At 42.0% G+C, this 22104-nt stretch overlaps 1 protein-coding gene across 6 annotated transcripts; it reads right to left on the reverse strand.

Annotated features, from left to right (window-relative positions):
• Nucleotides 1-6828: 6828 nt before the first annotated feature.
• Nucleotides 6829-21699, reverse strand: LOC122844749 (core histone macro-H2A.1). Of its 6 annotated transcripts, none has more exons than XM_044140485.1 (9): nt 21681-21699; nt 18838-19038; nt 18187-18293; nt 17907-18098; nt 17156-17260; nt 15607-15778; nt 13248-13337; nt 8915-9089; nt 6829-8173 (listed from the first exon to the last, which is right to left on the reverse strand). In XM_044140485.1, exons 2-9 carry the CDS (start codon nt 19007-19009, stop codon nt 8008-8010), a joined length of 1179 nt encoding a protein of 392 aa, XP_043996420.1. In that variant the 5' UTR covers nt 19010-19038; nt 21681-21699; the 3' UTR covers nt 6829-8007. The 6 variants fall into 6 exon arrangements, with proteins under 6 accessions (XP_043996420.1, XP_043996418.1, XP_043996421.1 ...); XM_044140483.1 differs by lacking the exon at nt 21681-21699 and adding an exon at nt 21471-21639; XM_044140486.1 differs by lacking the exon at nt 21681-21699 and adding an exon at nt 21471-21633 and having other exon boundaries at nt 15607-15706.
• Between the last annotated feature and the right edge of the window lie 405 nt (nt 21700-22104).

Genomic DNA, 22104 nt, shown 5'->3' on the forward strand with positions numbered 1-22104 from the left:
TACAATGGCTGCTGGAGAACACAGTGTTGTGGTGCTGCACCACATTCCCACCTACAAATAAAATATCAGATTTTTTTTGTTCCAAATCTGATTTCCAGTTTTAATGGCTTTATTTTTCTTCTTCTTTGGATGAGTAGATTTGGTCGTCTGTTTATCTCTTTGTTTCATTTAGTCTCTTTGTTTCACATTTTTTTGTTTTCTCAGTATTTTTTATTTTTCTGTCACTATTTGCTTCATAACTGAAAGTCAAAGTTTCACCAAACTGATTTCATGAATCCTCCATTTTTATTTCTAAGTTTAAAAAGCTGAATCCTGGAGCGGATGAGTCCAGATGTTTGAACCCAAAGAGACTCAGATTCCTGGAGGATCCTTCAGTCTTTGTCTGATTGTGATGTCACTTCCTGTTGTCATGACAATCAGATGATCATAACTGGACTCTCCCTGTTGATGCTAAATGTGTGAGTTTGTTTCTCTGTCAGAGCTGAAGGTCACCTTGAGTTTCACCTCTGACAAACTGTCTGCCTTTCTGTCCCAGAATCCTCTGGGGCAGCGCTGCAGCCAATCACTGAGCTTAATGATTTACAGAAACAGAGCTGGAGTTTATCAGCTGGGCTCGACCTTTGACCTGGGCCTCAGATTATCACGGCTCTTCTGACGACCTCTGTGTGACCTCCAGACCCTGACCAAACCAATAAAGCCGTTTACGAGCGACCGGTGAGGCGTTGCTGACCTGCTGACCTTCTCCCAGCAGAACTCACCGTCTTTGTCCACCATGTCGCATAATTCAATCCTAAACAGAGCAAAGAGGAAACTGGAAGCCGTTACAATAACCTGCTTGTATGAGTGTGAACAGATTTAAAGAAAACTGTTTGGTAAAATTCAGATTTTTCATATTCTTTTATATTTCCATTTCGGCTTCTAAAAACCAAACCAGGCTTTTAAAAACACTCAGTTTTGTTTCTGGTGTCTAGAAATCGAGCCATTTTTAAACACTTCCTGATTGATGAGTCACTTTGTTACCTAGCAACCCCAGCTGATCTCCTGCTGTACAATGGCTGCTGGAAAAGGCCAGAGTTTTGTTTTGGTCGTTCTGCCATGAAAAGGTGGTTTGGTTTTCAGAGTTTTTGCAGTTTTCTCAGAGAGTTTAGTTGTTTTCGATCAGAACTCTGCAGGTAGCGGGGAACACATGACTCTCTGTTTGAGGAGCCATCTTGGTGTCACGCTGTCGCTGAACTCCATCATCCATCAAAGCGTATCTGAGCGTCGCTCAGCGATTACAGCAGAGCTGCCTGAGCAGATCCTCCGTCCGCTGCGGCTGCCGTGTCGCTGTTGTTGGGTTTTCCTGTAAATCCAGGCGGAGGATCCAGGCCACATTGACTCCCAGATGAGCGTCTGAAGGCAGATTAGCGGCTTTGTCCCTCTCTGCTGCTGATGCTCAGAGCTCTGCTGAAGCAGCAGCGGGGCGTTCAGGATCAGGACGGAATATTTTGGTTCCTGAGCCACCTGGTGACTCGTTCCCATCGCTGTCCCCTCTGCAACCTTCCTCTGCTCCCTGTGACTGACAGCTGCGCTCAGCCTTTATTATTGCCTCCCAAAAGCCGCATTTTAAAACATATTTACCATTTTTTTTCTCAGTGAGATTGATGAAAGAAGGGGGCTGCGGACGAGGAGAGCAGGAAGGGAGGGAAAAGCTCCCCAGATGAAAATCCTAAATCAGCATGCCCTGCCGCTGCAGCTGAGGCCGAGGAAGGGATTGCATTTAATTTATTCTCTAAAGCCTGGGAATCAGGCCATCAAAAGGAACCAAAATATCAGGTTTCCTGCTCCAAACGGGCCAGCAGCGTGATCCCAGCTTGGATCCAGATTTAACCCTTTCAAGGTGGCAGGCGGCATCAGAGGCAGCAACAGCAATGCAGACCGCCAGCCGCTGCTCCGCCGTTACTGACGGGAAACAAAAACACGACTTTGTTCAGTAAGAAACAATTACAATCAGACGGGAATAAATTTGTTCATATTATAAAAAACATGCAGTATCTGTATCCTACCACTTCCTGTTTTATTCTTCTTTGTGGTTTCCAGCAGTAGTAACTTCCTGCTGCTGATCATGTGACTTATCTTGCCAACAAGCTGTTTCTGTTTCTGAAACAAACTGATTTCAGTAGTTTTAACCAACTCATTACTAGCAAAAACTATGTAATGAAATGTATTTGTTTATTAAATGAAAGCTGATTTATTTATAAAATCTCAAACTGATCGGTTTTATAGTGAACGGAAAAGCAGCTTCTGATTGGACGTTCAATTCCTCAGGAAAAACTTTGTATTAAGACCTTTTGCTGCATTTTGAGCTGCACATTTTGCCACATCTGAATTTCCATCTGGGTTTAATAAAATACATTCATTCATTCATTCATTCATTCATTCATTCATTCATTCATTCATTCATTCATTCATTCATTCATTCATTCATTCATCCAGTAGCTGATTGTTTTCTCCGTCCTTCTTCCCAGTCTGATGTTTTTCTGTCTCTGTCTGGATCCTTTGATCAGTTTCCTTTTCCCTCCCCACAGCATGATGCTGTCACCACCGTGTTTCAGCTGTTCAGATTCATTTTCAGTTATTTGCATGAAAACAACCAGAAGTCATTTTTCATGTTTCCATGTTTCTGCAGACAAACTGCGGCTGATTTTCTTGGAACGGTTTTTATCCATAAAGTTCAGTGACGTTTGATTCTCCTGATGGATTTGATTTCCGGCCCGCCGGGTTTGGTGGCGGCCATGATGGGACGCTTACCGGTTATGAAATATTGTTCCATAAGCTCATCTGTTCTCCTTCACTGCAAAAACCAAAATCAAAATCTTACCAAATAATTTTGGTCTAGTTTCTTGTGCAAATATCTTAGTTCACTTGAAATAAGATCAAATTAATTTGCAAGAAACGTTTCAGTAAAATATTTCAGGTGAACTAAAATATTTGCATTACAAATTAAACAAAATATTTTTAATATTTGGTGTTTTTGCAGAGTTGGTCTTCATGATGCTGAGCTGTTTATTATGTCAGATTTCATATTCAAGATATTAAAAGTATCATCTGCTACAATCAACTTATTTCTACATTTTCTTATTACATTCAGAGTTTTAATCTTTAGAACATTTTTCATATTTTGACCCAAAACAAACCATCAGGACTGCAGTTATTTTCTTCTCTTGCTGCAGATTCATCCTGCATTTTGTGAATCTTCAAAACATTTGTGACAAACAGAATGAAACATTTCTCCTAAAATATGAAACTTGATTCATGAACAGTTTCTCTGCATGTTGTTGAAATAAAGTTCATGTTTTATTGACTTTCATGATAATCTAATTATTCATTTGGCTGAAGGTGAAAAATGTTGGAGAAAATCTGCTGAACAGACAAAAAACTGTTTCTTATCCTGTTGAATGGAGATTAAAATGTTTTATTAAAAATGAATGTTTTTGGTGGAAACTTGAATTAGCAGCTGCAGCTTTAATAAACATTTTCTCTCTGTTTTATTCTTTCTTCTGTTTTCAGTTCTCTGCAATTTTCTCCACTGAAATCAAATAAAACGTCACGTACGACCCACTTCTTCACAGATTCACTTTAATTCAGCAACATTTAGGGGATTTATTACATAAAATTCATTTTTTGCACATTTGGGTTTGAACTGTTTATAAAAATAGTTTAAAAAACATTCAGCTGTTTTTTTCACAATATGTTCACATTTTTTGTGTCTGGAAAAAGAGCCGTTTAAAAACCTCACGACTGAGTCATACTGATCTGTTGCCTAGCAACGCCAGCAGAGTTCCACCTGTTACCTAGCAACCCAAAATGAGTCCCAGCATGTTTGGTCAGCTGGTTTTCCCACTGTACAATGGCTGCTGGAAAAGACAAGAGTTTAGTTGTTGACTTGCTGGATTCTGGTTGGCTGTGCAGGAGGCTCCACTAATGCTTTTCAAAGACACACTGTTGTATAATTGCATATCTGTTTGCAGTCATTTTGTTTCGGGTTGAGTTGGGGGCATGGCCAGCAGCAGCTTGTTTGGATTTAAAGAGACAGAGACCCTAAAACGGCTCAGACTGAAATCTGATTATCTAAGAATCATTTAGAGTAAAACATGTGATGAGCAGGTTTTGTTTAGGCCATAGACTGATGCTAACCTATTCACTGTACGTCAAGTGAAGATTTGTGAAACTTTGAAAGATTTAACCCTTTGGGTGAAAACTTTCCTCCTTCCTTCATGTTGTGTGTTTTCAGCACAAAGCTCTGGTTCAGGCTCCAGTCAGAATCAGATCCATAACCAACAGAAAATCCCGTCCTTATGAGAAGCAGCGCTGATCTCTGCCGACCGGCTCCTCTCCTCCTTCATCTCTCCACTTTGTTTGCTTTGCTTTAATTTCTGTTTTTCCACCCGCCGCCCCCTCTCAGTTTTTCGTGCAAAGAATAAAATTTCATCTGCGCGGGCTCTGGGAAAGCCGGCCCTCGGATTGGCCCCTGCCCGTACAGATGCTTTGAATTTGCTGGGCTTTTCTGCCTGTTCGCGGGCCGGTGGGTAGGGCCGTGAAACCTGCCTGTATTTCCTGGGATTAGGCGTCAGATGGGCCCTCAGAGGAGGTCTGGGGTCCCGGCCTCCCTGCACGGCTGGGAAACTGACCCCCATCTGACTCTGTGGTCCTCCCTGTTCCTGCAGCGCCTGACCACATCAGGACGACTCAACAGAAACTTCATCTTTATCAGACACTTTTAATGTTCTCAGCAAAATCACCAAATCTTAGGGTTTAGTTTCTACATATTACACTTTGAAATAAGACAAAACTTACAGATAAAGTCAGCAAACATTTCAGCAAGAAATCTGTTTGTGGTAATAATTCCCAATGAAAACGTTCTTGTTCCACTGGCAGATTATTTCAGAGAACTGACCCGTTACCTAGCAACTCGAGCCAAACCCAGCCCGTTACCTAGCAACCCAAGTCTAGTTCGCAGATTATTTAACCCTCACGTAAAAATTGTTTTGTTACAAAGGTGAGATAATCTGCCAGTGAAATTAGCACTTTTTAAAAAATCAATAGTAAGGAATTATTTACTTAAAAATAATTATTAACTCTTTTTTGCTGATTCTTAATTTAAATTGTAATTATGTTCAAATTAATAACTGACCCGATGTTCCCGCGTGTTATTGATGATGTGGTCTGGTGGCCGCAGTGCTCGCCACCCCGGCTCCGGCAGATCCAAACCTGTTCTCCTCCCCGCCTGTGGGGGCGCTGCGCCAACAGCCACAAAAACCTCTGAAGAAGACACTGAGCGGTTTACCTTCTCTTCAGCCTTTGGTTCCGCCTGCTGGTCCACTACCGAACTGGTTCCAGTCTAAACTGGAGCAGAGAAAATGACTTCTCTGAAACAACGAGGCTTCCGTTTGGACCTTTCATTAAGTATCAGTGTTCGGTAGTAACTCGTTACATTTACCCGAGTAACTTTTTTGAAAATAGTATTTTTACTACGCTGTACTTTTTACTTTTACTTGAGTTACATTTCTGGATTTTCTTCTCCCTGAATGAAAATCAAAGATGTTTTAACCAGAAACTCGGCAGACCCCTAACCTGCAGCTTCTGTTAAACTTTAAAGTTTTTTAGTCAATTAAACTGATTTGGAAACATTTTATTTTGCCTGGTTTTATTTTTTGTTATTTATATGAATTATTGTCATTTTGGTTCTTTAAATATCAACATTTCCACTTAGGTTTATATTTTGTTCCATCTGATGATGTGATTTTTAAATATTAAATGATAATTTGATCAGTCATTCAGCACTTGAGAAACTTTTTCACCAAAAACTTTTAGTTGACTCATTGGATACTTTTTACTTTTATTTTAGTAAAATTATGTTGAAGTTACTACTCTTAACTTTAATTTTAAATCATTTTAAAATATTCTTTCCTTTTCTGTTTAATATCCAAGTTACCATGACGACACAGATGACACACACCTCCACATTATGTTGTCACCAGGTGACCTTTGACCCCATCCAGACGCTGGACAGAATCTGAGAACAGATGGACATGTGGATGAGACAAAACCTCAAAGAGGAATGATCTAGAGTTATATATCTATAGATCTGGCTCTATAGCTACAGATCTAGATATATAGATCTAGAGTCGACACACAGCTCCAGTTGTTCCAGAAGTTTCTCTGTAGATATATACGTCACAGATCTGCTGCTGGATCAACCTTCAGGCCTTTCAGGTTCTGGTTCTGCTCAGCATCAGAACCAGAAGCATTCAGCTTCTATGCACCACAGATCTGGAACAAGGGGCCGCAGTGGCGGCTGAAACACATCTGGAGTCCAAACCGGTCACAGGTTTGATTCCCTGCCTGATGACCTTTGACCCAGGTCTTCCTCTGTCTCATCACCCTGTTTCCTGTCTGAGCAAATAAAGGAAACCTGTGAATACAGAAACAGTTCATTTAAGCCACAGTGGAAGAAATAAAACTAGCAGAAAGTCTGTGATTAATTTACCTGTGAATTAAAATGAACAGATTTTAAAATCTATTTTAGCCTCTTTTCAAAGGTGAAAAACAGAAAGTTTGTCAGAATCTGAACTAATTATTTTAATCTGTAAGTTTTATGGAGAAAAATATGAACCTAAAGTCAATAATCTGTCGTAAACTTGATTTGTTGACTGTCCTCTGGTCTGAGGACTGGAAATAAAAACCTTTTGGATCTTTGATCAGATTCATTTCAATTATTAAACACGTTTAAGTTCATGATTTCTCCTCCGTCCATGAATAATTCACAAAATAATTTGACGAATTCTGTGACGTTTTTAAAGGGTTTTTATTACTGGAGTGAATACAGACCTTTTTAAATCTCTTTGTATAATCAGACTGTAGCAATTCTTTAGAAAGCGTTTAACAATTTTTATCTTCTCATAAGAAAGTCGAGCTGCTGAAAAGTCCAAATGCAGACCTGCATGTCTGATGTCCTTCGCTCCCAATCCGCTCAAATCTGATCCATCTGCGCTGCTGAGGCAAACATGGCTGACAGGCCGGGGCCATGTCTGGTGACAGAGCGCCCCCTGGCGGCGGCCGAGCCAACAGCAGCAGCCTCCGCTTCCAGCACTAATATCTTTTATGGCTTAACAAAAACAAACAAAAAGAGGAACACACACACAAAACAATCTTACACGACTTTTTTTCTTCCAACTCTTTGTGCCATTTTATAATCACGGGAAATTAAAACAAATAAAATTCTATTACAGTTTAATATTTGTCCATAATGTTTCACAAACACTCCTATCTATATGAACACTTATAGGAACACGAAGAGAAACAAAAGGCGTTCTGCAAAAACCTCCAGTTTTCAGCCAGACACGGATGAATTTACGCTGCTTGGAACAACTTTTCTACGTTTTTGCAGTGCACAGAGAAAATACTTTGCCTGTCTAAACAAAAGGCAAGAAAAGTGAAATTAGCAACACACAACACAAGAACTGGTTCTAGAACACGATACTGGAGTCTCCTAAAGACGGAACTAATCTTTACCGTTTTCTTTTTACAGTACGACAGACGCTCCAAACCCAAAACTACGACACAGTTAAAGTGAACCGAGCTCAACAGGAAGAGCCGTTTTTACTGCCTGACATGCACCGACCCGTATCGTCCAAACCGCCCGCACGGCGCAGCACCGCTCAGATTTTACTGGATTTATAGATATATATTCTGAAAACTAAATGGAAATTGTTGGTTTAGTTTTGTGCTGCATTGTTTGAGTAAAAAGATTTTAGAAAAAACAAAGCGCACATCTACAGTTAAACACCAGAGGTGACGAGTAAATAAGGAATTAAACTATAGAGTAAACATACAAACAGGATGCAAAAACCAAGTTCCCGGCCTTTACACTTCTTCTTCTTCTTCTTCTTCTAGTGATTTTCTTCATTTCCTCTCTCCAACAGAAAACAGAAAGCAGAGGGACGAGCAGAGCGAGCGGCCAGTCCTCTAACTGGTTTCCAGTTTGGCCATTTCCTGGACGTAGATGCCGATGCTCTCGCTGTCGAACAGAACAAAGTAGACCGTCTTGATGGTGGAAGACATGGTGGCCACGAAGTAGCTGGAGATGGCCTTGAGGATCAGCTGGGCGGCCGTCTGCTTGGGGAAACCGTTCCTGCAGGAAAATCACAACATCAAACTGCAGAGGAAATATTCCAAACAAAACGAACATCAATAAAATGAAGACTGCAAATAAACAAACTAATGGACAGGCTTTAGGATTAGAGCTTTATCTACAGTTTAATCTGCTGTTTGATGTTAGATAACCATCATCATCATCATCATCATCTCAGGTCTGTTTACAATGAACCATAAACACACATAGAGGCAGTAATCAAAAATTATATTCTAGTAAAGTAGAAATACTTCAACATATTGAATAAGAATATTAATGTATTAATGTAACGAGTAACTGATCAGATTATCATTTCATATCTAAAAACATTTATGCAGCTTCCTGCAGCATCATGCAGCATCATGCAGCTTCCTGCAGCATCATGCAGCTTCCTGCAGCATCATGCAGCTTCCTGCAGCATCATGCAGCTTCCTGCAGCATCATGCAGCTTCCTGCAGCATCATGCAGCTTCCTGCAGCATCATGCAGCTTCCTGCAGCATCATGCAGCATCATGCAGCTTCCTGCAGCATCATGCAGCATCATGCAGAATCATGCAGCTTCCTGCAGCTTCCTGCAGCATCATGCAGCTTCCTGCAGCATCATGCAGCTTCCTGCAGCATCATGCAGCATCATGCAGCTTCCTGCAGCATCATGCAGCATCATGCAGCTTCCTGCAGCATCATGCAGCTTCCTGCAGCATCATGCAGCTTCCTGCAGCATCATGCTCTCAGGGTTCCTACCGTCCGCTGCCGATGGAGGGGAAGGCCACAGACTTGAGTTTCTTCTCGTCGGCCAGCGCCAGGCAGTTCTTCACCGTCTTCTCCAGCATCTCCTCACATTTCTCGGAGCCCCAGCCTGGACTGTTGCAGTGGATCACGTACTTGGCGGGCAGACCGAATCCGCCGGTCAGAAGGGCTGAGAGGAGAACCAGACACAGGAAGTTACAACTGCAGCGAAACGCCGACACAGTTTGACTCGAATGAATTGGTTCCCAGTTCAAACTGGAGATCAAAACACCAAAGTAAAAGATTATTTAAGGGGAACTGATATGCTAAATTCACACTTTGCATGATTTGTTTTTCTGTTTGGGTTTGAACCGTTTCTAAAAACAAACTAAATAATTAAAATATAATAAAAAATCATTCAACTGCTTTTTGGCAGCAACTTCATGTTTTGTTGTGTCTGAAAAACGAGCCGATTCAAAAACCAAACGTTCGAGTTGCAATCAGCAGCTACGCTGTTACCTAGCAACGCCAGCCCGCTGCCTAGCAACCCCAACTGAGCTCCACCATTTGGTCAGCTGGTTTTCTCGCTGTACAACGACTGCTGGCAAAGACAAGTTTTATTGTTGACTTGCTGGATTCTGGTTGGTTTTGCAGGAGGCTCCACTAATGCTCTTCAAAGGTGTACAGTTTTATAATTTTACATTTGTTTGCAGCCATTTTCTTGTGTGAGCGTTACCGTTGAGTTGGGGGCGTGGCCAGCAGCAGCTGGTTAGGATTTAAAGTGACAGAGACCCTGAAACAGCTGAAAGGATTTAGTGTTAAACATGTGATGAACAGGTTTTGTTTAGGCCAGAGACTGACCTGCTACAGGAAGCAGGATAAATCACCTGGAAGGGTTTTAGTATAACTTTAACTGTAGATGACCTGGAATCTATAAGCTCCTACAAATAGCAGATAAACAGAATATTACTATTATTATTATTAATATTGTTACTATTACTAACATTATTATTATTATTATTATTATATTTTCAGCGGACATGTTGGTTAAAAACCTTTTTAAATGTTTGCAGAAACTTTCTCACATCTGTAACGATTCAGCTCCATTTTTGTTCCTCAGATTTAAAAGCCTCATTATCTCATCCAGTTTGGAGACGTTAGGCGCTAAATGAGAACTTTTCTTTGGAATGAAAATAAGTAGGAAATCTGCAGCAGCTTAAGCTGGTTGGCCCAAAGCGTTACAGTCTGCTCTCCAGGGATCTGAGGATGGGGAGGAAGAAAGGAGTGAAGGCCTCCATCAGTGCAGCAGCTGCAAACCGTGAAGCTCATTCAGAGCCGGACACTCTGCAGCGAGAGGCTTCAGTCGGAGTTCATTAGGCAGCAGAACGTGTGTGAGGATCTGCAGGCGGCGCCGAGCCGCAGCTCATTTCCAGATGGTAAAAACCCAGAGAAGACGGAGACGCTTCACCCAGCAGCGGGTCTGAGTGTGTGGTCCAGCGATTCTCCTTCTGTCACTTTAACAGCTTCACTTCGCTCTGCTCAGAGAAAACACATTTCCTCTAAAAGCTGCAAAAGCTAAAAGTCACTTCAGCGTTCTGTCACTTTACTGTTTCTCAGAGAAAATACAAATAATTCTGCACACGTCTGCCTCGAACATTTTAGAATACTAAAGTATAAAAACGTTTTAAGTTTTAAGATGTGTCACATAGAGCCTGTAGATCTGCACAATCTTATTGTTTGTATCCAGAAATTTACAGCATGCGCCCAACGCTGGACCGCGAAAAGACGATTTTTTTCCTTTCCATCCACAACATTTCAGTCGCAGTAGAACCGTTAAATCAACCTGGAGATGAAGCTGTTATTAAATCAGTTCAGTGAGCCACAACGGGGAAAATTAGAGCAACAGAAGAGCTATAACCTGGGGCGTGCTGTGGTGGCGCAGCGGGTTAGCACACCCCACATTTGGAGGCCTTAATCCTCAATGCGGACACCGCAGGTTCGAGTCCTGGTCCCGACGACCTTTGCCCCCCTCTCTTCACCCTCCTTCCTGTCCGCCTACTGTCACAAAAATACGAGCCACTAGCGCCGCAAAAACTCTTCAGAGAAAAAATGGAAAAGAAAACAGCTATAACCACTAGCATTCCACTTTTGTCTCACACTCTGTCAGCTATGCTACACACAGACTTGTTTCCATAGCAACTGATAACAAGATCACTTCATGTTTCAGGATTCAGCACCAAAAAACATTTAAAGACAGAGAGCTGAACGTTCAGTCTGATCCAGTTTTATGTTTTCAGGCTCCATGTTTAATTAGTGATTATTAATAATGACCGCTGTGGCAGACTAGCTACCACTGCTAGTAGCTAAGCTAACACAGCACTGGTAGATTTGCTAATTTAAACACCTTCTCTTCTGATACTCTGTCAGGGTTGGTGTTTATGTTTTAGCTGAACTGAAACGCACAGAATTCTGCAGCACATCTAAATGTTAGTTATCATAGTCAAGCTAGCATAGCTGACCTACTTCCCACCCTCGCTATTTTTTAAATCTAAACTTTTTCCAAACCTTATTTAATTGTTGTATTATTGACAATTAGTAGCAAAGCACTCCATCCGTATTTATCTAACATATCAGCCGTACGTTTAAGATTTAGTGCTTTATGTTGACAACTTGACAGCTAAAACCAAAGCTAGCCATTGTTAGCAAGCAGCTTTCTGCCCTCCAACAGGAAGCCGGGGGCGGGATCTTGCATGCACGACGCCCTAAAACGGCTCCTTCTGGTCTCTGAAGCAGACATTGGACTGAAGCCAGTCCTCATTAAGAGGTCCATTACTGCCTTGCCAAAAGGAACCAGAAAAGGAGCCAAATCCTCCTATCAAAGGGAAGACTATAAACTTTTTGGCAGCTTTTCCCTCCCGTACATCAGCATGGGGAGAAGCAGAGAGCCAGGACAGTTGGAGCCATGAGGAGAGGCAGCGTAGCAGCAGAAATCCCGTCATTAGCATCTCCAGCAGCTGATTTCAGCGAGGTAACGAGGTGAAACCGTCTGCCAGGATCAGACGGACTGAAAAAGAGTTTGGACCTACAGCCGACATCTCTGGAGAGAAACACGGCCTCCCTCCAACACAGTCCAGAGGGATTCACTGGATCAGCCTCACAAAGGACGAAGGTTCTCCAGAACTTAACGGGGCGGCTAAATACGCAACAGGGACGCTGAAAATAACTTGGAATAATCCAGTTTCCATAATTAAGAATCCCAGGAAATGTCTGAGCTGATCAATTATTCTGAACATCCAGGCGAAGTTCATGATCGTTTCTCAGCACATCTGTGGCTGAGCAGAGGTCAAGAGGTCACACTGGGGGTTGGACTGGGATTCTGGGCTGAACTGGTGGAACTGGGACTGGATCAGTCCGGCCCCGATGATCCGCAGAAGGGATGATTAAAACAAAAACACTTTTGAAAATATTTTCTTTTATTCGTTATTTCTTTTCAGAGAAAAAAAAGATTGAAATCAAAAATCAAATCTGATTTGAAAAATATCAGATTTGATTTTTCAGCCCAGTTCAGACATGAATCCAAAACCAGTTTCAGATCCAAAACCAGTTTCAGATCCAAAACCAGTTTCAGATCCAAAACCAGTTTCAGGTCCAAAACCAGTTTCAGATCCAAAACCAGTTTCAGATCCAAACCAGTTTCAGATCCAAACCAGTTTCAGGTCCAAAACCAGTTTCAGGTCCAAAACCAGTTTCAGATCCAAACCAGTTTCAGATCCTAAACCAGTTTCAGATCCAAACCAGTTTCAGATCCAAACCAGTTTCAGATCCAAACCAGTTTCAGATCCAAACCAGTTTCAGGTCCAAAACCAGTTTCAGATTCTTGGGTTTAATTTGTTCTGCTCCTTTAACATTAAGAAAGAAAAAAAGCCAGTAAACTACAAATGTTATTTTTTAAAGGTAAAACAACAAACAGCTGATTAATTTTATCTGGAAAAAGCAAAGCTGAACTAAAGTCTACAGTCTGTTAGTCATTGGAAACAGAAAAAAATGAGTAAATTTCCACCAAAAATAAAATGAAAAAAACAAAATCACAAATTTCTGAGTTTTTTTCTAGTAAACGTCTGAGGGGTTTTTTTCAAGCTGATCTCTCTTTTTCTTTTTTGTTTTTTTGAAAATTTGAGATTAAGTTCTGAAACTCATAAATTTAGAAATTACTTTCAGAAATCTTTCCAGCTAATTTTTGACTTTTCAAACAGAAATGTCATTGTTTTTTTGTTTTTTCAGAAAATTTTTGAGATTCTTGTCAAAATTTCAGATGATTGGGAGAAAATGAATAAAGTCGCTGCATTACCTCCAGCCACCTCCAGGGGGCCGTTCTTCTTTTTCAGCTCCTGCAGCGCCTCGGTGAACTCCTTCCCTCCTTTCTTCTCCAGAGCGGAGCCTGCAGGCGGAAAGCAGAGAATAAATCCTGGATAAAAAGACGGACGGCAGGAAGCCAGGCGGAGGGTCAAAGGTCATGCAGACAGACAGGCGGGCAGGACGACATGAGGGAGGCAGAAACTCAGCAGCGTCACTTTAACAAAAATTTAAGTCAAAGTCCAGAAGGTTCAGTTAGGGAATAAAAGGTCAGTTTTATTTTTTTAACTGAGTTGTTTCAGATTTACTGAAACTGAAACTAAAATCAGACGATTTAAAATGTTTTAACTCCATCACAAATTCCAGGGAAAGTTTTGGAGATGTTATGTAATTAACAAAAATCAGTGCAAAATTGTAAAATATACATTTTTGTTTTAGACCCCATTACTCTGATACCTATAAATAAAATGCAGCTGCTTTCAGTTTGTTAGAGCATCGATTTGTAGAAATCAAACTGTTCATTATTATTTTTATCTTTCCTTCTTGATGTTTGTTTCCAGTCAATCCTGAATGAGAGGCTTTCTCAAAGAGTATTATCCATCAGAACGGTCCAGTCAAAGCCCGGATCTTAACCCAATCAGAACTAGAGACGAGCATTTCTGTGTCTCCAAGACACAGAAGAAAGACTAATTCCTGCCACACTTTTCAGAAAAAACGTCACAAATGAAGTTTTATTTTTCTCCCAGTTTGCGGCGACGTGCTGCTGTTGGTCTGTCAGAAAACCCACTGCAGTTTCAACGTCACACACCCAGTAAAAGACGAGAATGGGAACATTTTTGGCAAGACATTTAACAATTCAGTTAAAATGTTAAAAATGGTTTGATCTCATTTTTGTAATAAAATGTAGTTAGAAAAAATCTCTTTAAATTCAGCGACTGGAAACAAAGTGATGGAGACGCTTTGAATCTTCAGAGAAACTAAAACTGTTCATGAGACGCTGTGGGTGTCTGCCTGCTGGCAGCCGGGCCGAAGAGGTCAAAGGTCACAGGAGGTGAGACAGCTCAGGACGTCGATGCTGCAGTCATGGGGAACAAGACAAGCAGCAGTGACTGCAGCAGCAGCGACTGCAGCAGCAGCAGCAGCGACTGCAGCAGCAGCAGCAGCGACTGCAGCAACAGTGACTGCAGCGACTGCAGCAGCAGCAGCAGCGACTGCAGCAGCAGCGACTGCAGCAGCAGCAGCGACTGCAGCAACAGCGACTGCTGCAGCAGCAGCTGCGACTGCAGCAACAGCGACTGCAGCAACAGCGACTGCAGCAACAGTGACTGCAGCAACAGTGACTGCAGCAACAGCGACTGCAGCAGCAGCAGCGACTGCAGCAGCAGCAGCTGACAGTCGGTTTCCTTTACCTACTTCACCACCTGAGTACAGGGTCGAGTTGGTCGGGTGAACGACTGCGTCGCTCTCCACTGCGGAAATGTCGGCTTGGACAACTTGCAACTACAAATGACAACGGTGACAGACAACAGGCAACAACATGGAGGTAAGAACACAGTGAGCAACCGGCAACGGGATGAGCAGAGTGATGAGAGGAGGACAGACGGACAGGTGAGCGCTCCTGATTGGCTGAGGAGAGACAGGTTAGAGACGAAACAGGAAGCAGGAGCCACAGCTGGATCAGAGTACAACAGGAAGTTGACGACCAAAACCCCAAATAGGATCTTTATGTTTGAGTTTTAATTAGGAAAATCCAGTTTTCTGTCCAACTGTGAATCCTGGACGTAACGATGGCGCTCCAGGTGAGAGGTCCGACAATCAGGCTGCAGCTAATTCAAATTTACTGGATTTTATTCTGAAAAACGGCGTTTTAAGGAGCTGAGAGCGACGCGGCAGCACCGACTGACGGGACCAGCATCTGGACCGGACCGGACCGGACCGGACCGCAGCTCAGCAGGACGCAGACCAACGGCGCCACGGAGATCCTTGAAGGTGGAAATGCAGCTTTTGATATTTCAGGAGATTTTTCTCCATTAAAACCAGATTAATAATCTGATCAATTTCTCAGCTTCTGTTTTACAACTATTGATTTTCATATTAATGTTTATTTTTACACATTTCATGTGAAAAACTAACAAAAATAAATGTTTATCCATGGATGGATGACGGTTGGATGATCATATTTTTCTAAAACTTCAAACTTTTCACTCAGAAACTCAGATTTTCCTTTGATGCTTCAGTTAAAAATCAACTGACGAATGTTTTAAACAGTGGACACTCGTGATTGGACTAGGCCGATCTGCTGGACGTTCAAGGATCTCCGTTTGACATCGGCCGGTGGGGGGCGGGGGTCTCACCTAGGTCATCTTTTAGCTCAAGGTCGGCGTTGGTGGGGTTGATGACCCCGTCCACGTCAAAGCCAGCCAAGTTACTGACCTCGCTGTGGATGAGGTTGAGCTGTGGAGGCGCATGCACAGGAGGAAGAGGAGCAGAACGACGAAGAGGCAGAGCGTTAGCGCCAGACGCACTCTGCAGATCACAGGAATACCTTGAAGTTCTGGAGCCAGCCCAAACCGATCACTGATCAATAACCTTCATTGATAATACCAAGCATGAACCAGCTGAGATTAGGATGAAAACGATTAATCAGATCATTCAACTAGATTAGTAACCGATCAGCGAAGCATCTTACTGAAATAATGAGGCAGAAATCTGGAGGTGAAACTGGAACATTTGACCAAAAACTGTTTTATCTCACATTCAACACTGTTCTCTGTGTAACGATTAATCAGTTAATCAATAATCATCAGATCAGCTCTGCCCTGTAATGGACAGTTTGTCTCATGTTGATGTTTGAGCAATTTTCTAACTACAAATAATCAAATATTAAAAGTTAAAGAATAAAAGATTATTCACTTCTAGACAATAAAATGTGTATTATTATCATTTTAAAAAGAATAAAACTATTTATTTGCATTTTTAATACATTTCTAATATTAAATGTTCAAAGAAAAATCTGCAGAATGTGCCAACTTTTCCTCTGATTAATCATCAAAATAATCCATTTTTTAATCATTTCTGCTGATTTCAGTTTATTTTGAACTGAGATCCGTAACATAAAGGATCAGCTCAGATTAGGTCTCTAAATTAGGATTAATCCACATTTCCCTCATTCTCATCTTTCATTTTCATCATCATAAATGATCTGACCGCTAACTGTTAGCTTAGCATATATGAAACTAAAGCTATGTGCATTAAATTAAACCCCAAACGTTTTACCAAAACAAATCCTGATGCATGATGGGACATAAAGCATTTAACTCAAATACGTATGTTAATTTAATGTTCAGTGTGAATCAAACTTTACACGTTTAAAAGTTCCTTTCAGATGAAAATCTGCTTAAAATTAATACCATGCTGGCATTTTCATCGTTTTTATGGGACCAAAATCTCAAGTTATTCCTGAAAGATTTCCAGCCGTAACACCAAATCAGCGCAGATCAGCGGAGATTAAAGATTTTATGTCACCAACAAAACGTCTGATCATAGGAAGGAAAATCACCTGCAAGAGACAGACGTCAACAGGACAGAGGAAGACTCAAAGTTTTCTAAATTAACTGGTTTCATTTAGAAAACTTTGTAATAATTTATGTCAGAGCAAATTATACTCAGTTTGTGAAACTATTACAGGAACCGAAGCAAAGAGGAAAAATAATGTGATTCTGATCTAGCAGAAATATTCTCTGAACTTCCCTTTAGCAACAAAACAATATATGAATTAATAATGAGTTGTTAACAACTCTATATCAATATTTGTAAAACATATCAAGAAAAATGCTAAAATATTAACAACTCGTCATGGTTAAGTGCTTCATTGATGCTGTGTAAGTGGAGCAGGTTTCTGACCTTTTGACCCAGGAAGAGACTCTTGGTGGAGAGAACGGTGAAGCTGTCGGCCAGAGATCCCTCCGTTGTGCTGTCGGCCGACGCCGACTTGCTCACCTCGCCTCTCTGCAGAGACCAGATCTAATTAACAATATGTTTTAACAAACTATTTACTCACTTTAAATTCAAGATCAAAGCTAATTTCTGCAAAAATATTTCAGATAAAATAAGTGACTGCGTTAAAAGGGGCTGACCTAATTCAACAGAGGTCCAGCCAAGTGGTGCCATCAGTCACATAATGAGTAAAATGGAGATGACCGAGTGCAGCGACTGGAGCAAACATGCTCAAAACTTTCAGTCAATATTCTCCTAATGTAAAAACAAACAAACTATTTATTAGTTTCTGTGTTTCCATTGAATAAGAAACTAAATTAGAATCGTGTGAATAAGTTTGTTCATGTGATAAATCAGCAAAAAACAAGCAGCGCCATCATCATCCATGAAGAAGAAGACACTTCCTGTCTTCTTCTTCAAGGTTTCTGCCAGCAGTAACTTCCTGTTGATCATGTGACTCATGATGTGATAAAATGTTTCTGTTGCAGTTTTGCTAAATACACCAACATCGATTCAACCAAAAAATAAAAACAGAAACTGGTGTGTTTCTGTTCCACTTTCCTGCAGCCAATGGGAACGCAGCCAATGGGAACGCAGCCAATGGGAACGCAGCCAATGGGAACGCAGCGGCTGAAAACCCAGCCGGCTTCAGGCTCACCTTGGTTTTCCCTCCAGCCTTTTTCCCACCCAGTTTCTTCGCTGCAGTCTTCTTCACCGTCTTGGGTTTCTTCTCTGGCGCCGGTGACACCGGCGTCTCCAGCTTCCCCTTGGCGCCTCGCTTCTTAGCCAGCAGCTCCGGGTGGATGTTGGGCAGAACTCCGCCTGCTGCGATGGTCACGCCTTTCAGCAACTGCCACAGAAGGACAAACTCTACGGTTTCAGCCGTGGTGCTGAGAGGAGGAGCCCAAACTGTCCAGCGCAGTTTAGCTGCAGCTCACCTGGTTGAGCTCCTCGTCGTTGGCGATGGCCAGCAGGATGTGCCGCGGCGTCACTCGGCCCTTTTTGTTGTCTCTCGCTGCATTGCCAGCCAGCTCCAAGATCTCAGCTAAATACAGAAACATAAGAAGAAACATACATTTTCAGTAGAACTGAAATGATTAACCGCCATTAATTGATAGTTAAAATAATCCTCAACTAATTTAGTAATCGATTAATTGATAACTGGACTGAACAAACTCAAAAAAAGACTGTAACACATTGAGAGCAGTGATTAAAAGTGCTCTCAATGCAGTTTCCTGGCCGATCACCAACCTTTAAAAAGCCTGATCTGCTGATCCTGATTCTGGCAGATAGCAGTTTGTTTTGTCTGAAATGTTGCTAAATAGAGCAAGAAAGTTGCTGTGTTGGTAACAGCGGGACAACTATTGATGACCACAAAGGTTTGGACATGAGCTGATGTCAGCGGCTGATTTTAGATAAGATCCACTTCACATATAAGTATCGATCGAAAATTAAGGCAGTCCCCTGGCCGATAAATCCCCTGGCCGATAAATCGCCTGGCCGATAAATCCCCTGGCCGATAAATCGCCTGGCCGATAAATCGGTGAACCCCTCGTTTCCATGCTTTCCTCTTCAGCAGCGCAGCTCACCGGTCAGGTACTCGAGGACGGCGGCCAGGTAGACCGGCGCTCCCACGCCGATGCGGTATTTCGGCAGCCCCCTCTTGATGTAGCGCAGCATGCGCCCCACGGGGAAGATGACGCCGGCCTTGGTGGACCGGGACGTCTTGGTCGTCTTTTTCTTTCCTCCTCGGCTCGACATGGCGCTCCAAGTGCCACCGGCGTTGGGTTCTGCAGAGGAAAAGCGGGAAAAACGAGCCTCTTGTTACACACAGAGGAGGATCATAGATCATAGAGGAGAAAAGTATTCCAAGTGCTGAGTAACTGACCAAATTATCAATCATTTCATATTTAAAAATTACATCATCAGATGGACCAAAAGATAAAGTTGAGTGGAAATTTTGGTATTTTAGGGACAAAAATCACAATAATTTATATAGGTAACAAAAAAATAACCAAATATTTTTCCAAATGAGTTTCTTTCAATAAAAATCTTGTTAAACTTTAAGAGAAGCTGCAGGTTTGAGTCTGTTTCTGGTTTCTGGTTTAAACATGTTTGAGTTTCATTCAGTGGGAAGAAAATCCAGAAATTTGACTCACATAAAATTAAAAAGTACAGCGTAGTAAAAATACTGCTAAACAGACAAACTTTACTCTGTAAATGTAACTAATTACTGCCCAGCTCTGGTTACCCTAACCCTAACCCGGTGACAGGATTCAGCACTTCATTGATCCTTGCTGGTGATTGGAAGCTAAAAATACCATGTTTTTTTCTGATCAGTGAATGCATCGCACCGAGTCCTTTAGGTTTCACTGATCAGTGTGGGAGTTGTCACTGACTGAAGACTCTGCTTTTCAGTATCAATTAAATGTTTGAAAAATAAACTCAGAAGAAACACAAAACACTTCTAGAAAACAGTTTTCTATGAAGACGTGTCGGCTGCTGCTTTTAAACTGACATTTCAGATAAACTTGCTCTGAAAAAGTTGTTCTGGTTTGTTCCCTTGAAGAAACCCAGAACAGACTTTAATGCTAACCATGCTAAATGCTAAAATAAGATGCTAAGATGTTTGTTTGTTCTTAATTACAAGTGAAATCCTGTCTGGCTGTAACGGCGGCGGCTCCACACCGATAAATCATTTGGTTCCAGTATAAACACACTGCAGGAAATCTGAGCTGTTTCCTCTCAACATTAATCTTTGTCTGCAGATTTAGTGCAATTCTTCTCTTCCAGGTGTGTAGAAAGACAGAAAATACTAAATAAATCTTATTGATTGTCTAGCAAGTGAGAAAAGGAGATACTCTGTCATTTATTAATTAATTAACGTGTTACTTATTAAAGTTTTTCTGACAGAGGAAGTTTCTGTAAATGATTCAATGGTAGGTAGAACTTTATTTTTTTAATATGGCAAAAGTAGTAAGAAACTACTTTGTTGATTTTAGTTCTAGAAGAAAAATCATTTTTACCTAAAATAATATTCAACAATCTGGTATTTCATATTAACAACATTTATGGGACAACTTATTGAGCTTTCGCCTCAACTTTTACCTTGTCATGTTAACTAAATGTAATCTTAGCAGATGTTTAATGTGTTCTACTGATTTATTTGTGGATTATTGAGCTAAACCTTTTACAGAAACATACACTCATATTCTAAGACATTATGTAAATAAACGTGGCGGTTGAATCCAGCCTCTGACTAAAAACAAAGCAAATGATGTGTTTCCACATGAAATCTGTTAGAAAACCCCAGGTGACAGGAGAACAACCTGCTGCTGATCCCAGGCCATTACTCAACATACATCCTGTTAATATCATGCTAAAAAGTAACCTAAATGTCACTCTCACTGTGCAGGAAGATGTTAATTACCATAAGCTCCCCTGTGCAAAGAGATGTTTTATTCATGACAGATGGAATTATGGACCCCGGAATGCTCGTTCATTAAAGAATAATTTTATGCATTTTAAATTAGGAACAAACTTAATCAAAGTTTAGCGCGTTTATTATGTCATGAAATGCGAAATAACTTAATGTTTCTGCACCAGATGTAGACTCCAATTATCTCGTCTGTCACTGGGAATCAATTACCGCCACATAGGCCACGCTTCTTCTTCTTCTTTCTTTTTTTATGTTATTTTTTTATTCTGCTCTGAATCAAACACGGTTAGCGTAACGGTGGTCAGTTTCAGCGGAGATATAAAAATCCCCCATATGCTGGTTGAGAATATCTGCGGCATTTCTTCCTGCTGCCAGGTGAAGGTGGGTTTCTCTCCGCCACGGTGGGCATTTCTCTCCCCGCTGACATCCATTTCCGCATGTCAACAGCCAGCCCGGCGGCTCCGAAAAGCCGTTTTAAAGCCCCGACTCGGCGTCAGCGCCGCAGCTCGTCGCATAACCGCCGCTGTCAGCCGATTAAAGCGGGATTTTCCCCGCTACAGGTCGGCGGAGAGCGGCGGCGGCTGCCCCGCTCCGCCTTCCCTCCCCTTCCTGCCTGTCAGCTCCGGCAGCCCGGGCTCCGCTCTCGGCCTCCATGGCAGCGCGAGGGGGAAGAGGAAAAAACATGGCAGCCTCAGCGGCTCTGCTCGGTGCGCAGATTCCCGCTCACCCGACGACAGGGGACGATAAAAGACACAAAGCATGGCGACACGAAGGGGTACTTACAAAGCAAGGTAGCGGGGTAAAAACAAATCCGCTCCCAGTTCTCCCGGTAACCAGCCTGGGCAGTGTTCCCCACCGACTCCCACAATCCACAGCGAGCCGGAATATCGGAGGCAGCCAGCGCTGCCCGCGGAGCCCGACCGGAGCTGCGAAAGCTCAACGTTTAACCCTTTATACCTTCACTTTGAAACAAAACACACAGCTTCAACCCACCTACTCAGTGTCTGTCCATAATGTTGTCAAATTCTACATTTAAGGTCTCAAGTGTGGGAAAGTTTCTCCTCCACTCCGCTGCTTATCAGGGCAATGAAATGTAATCATCAGAGTAACATTCATCTGGTAAAACAAAAACAACTCCCAACCTGATGACCTTTGGGAGAGATGATATCTGGACACACTGCACTAGTCACTGGTTCTCTGGACGTACGGAGGAGAATTTCCAAGTTCAGACCCAGAAAAATCCAACAGAACCAGTTCAGTGACAGCGGTCCAGCTGACAGCCATAGGAGGTAAACCTCAAAGGGTCAGTGCTCAGGAAAATAGCTCCACAGACTGGAAAGTTGAGTGGAAGGAAGAAAGAAGCATCAGGGATACCCACAAAAGCTAAGACAGTTCAAAGGTCAGGGTGGACTGAGCC

Source organism: Gambusia affinis, linkage group LG15, assembly GCF_019740435.1.
Source record: "Gambusia affinis linkage group LG15, SWU_Gaff_1.0, whole genome shotgun sequence".
Classification (NCBI taxonomy): Eukaryota; Metazoa; Chordata; class Actinopteri; order Cyprinodontiformes; family Poeciliidae; genus Gambusia; species Gambusia affinis.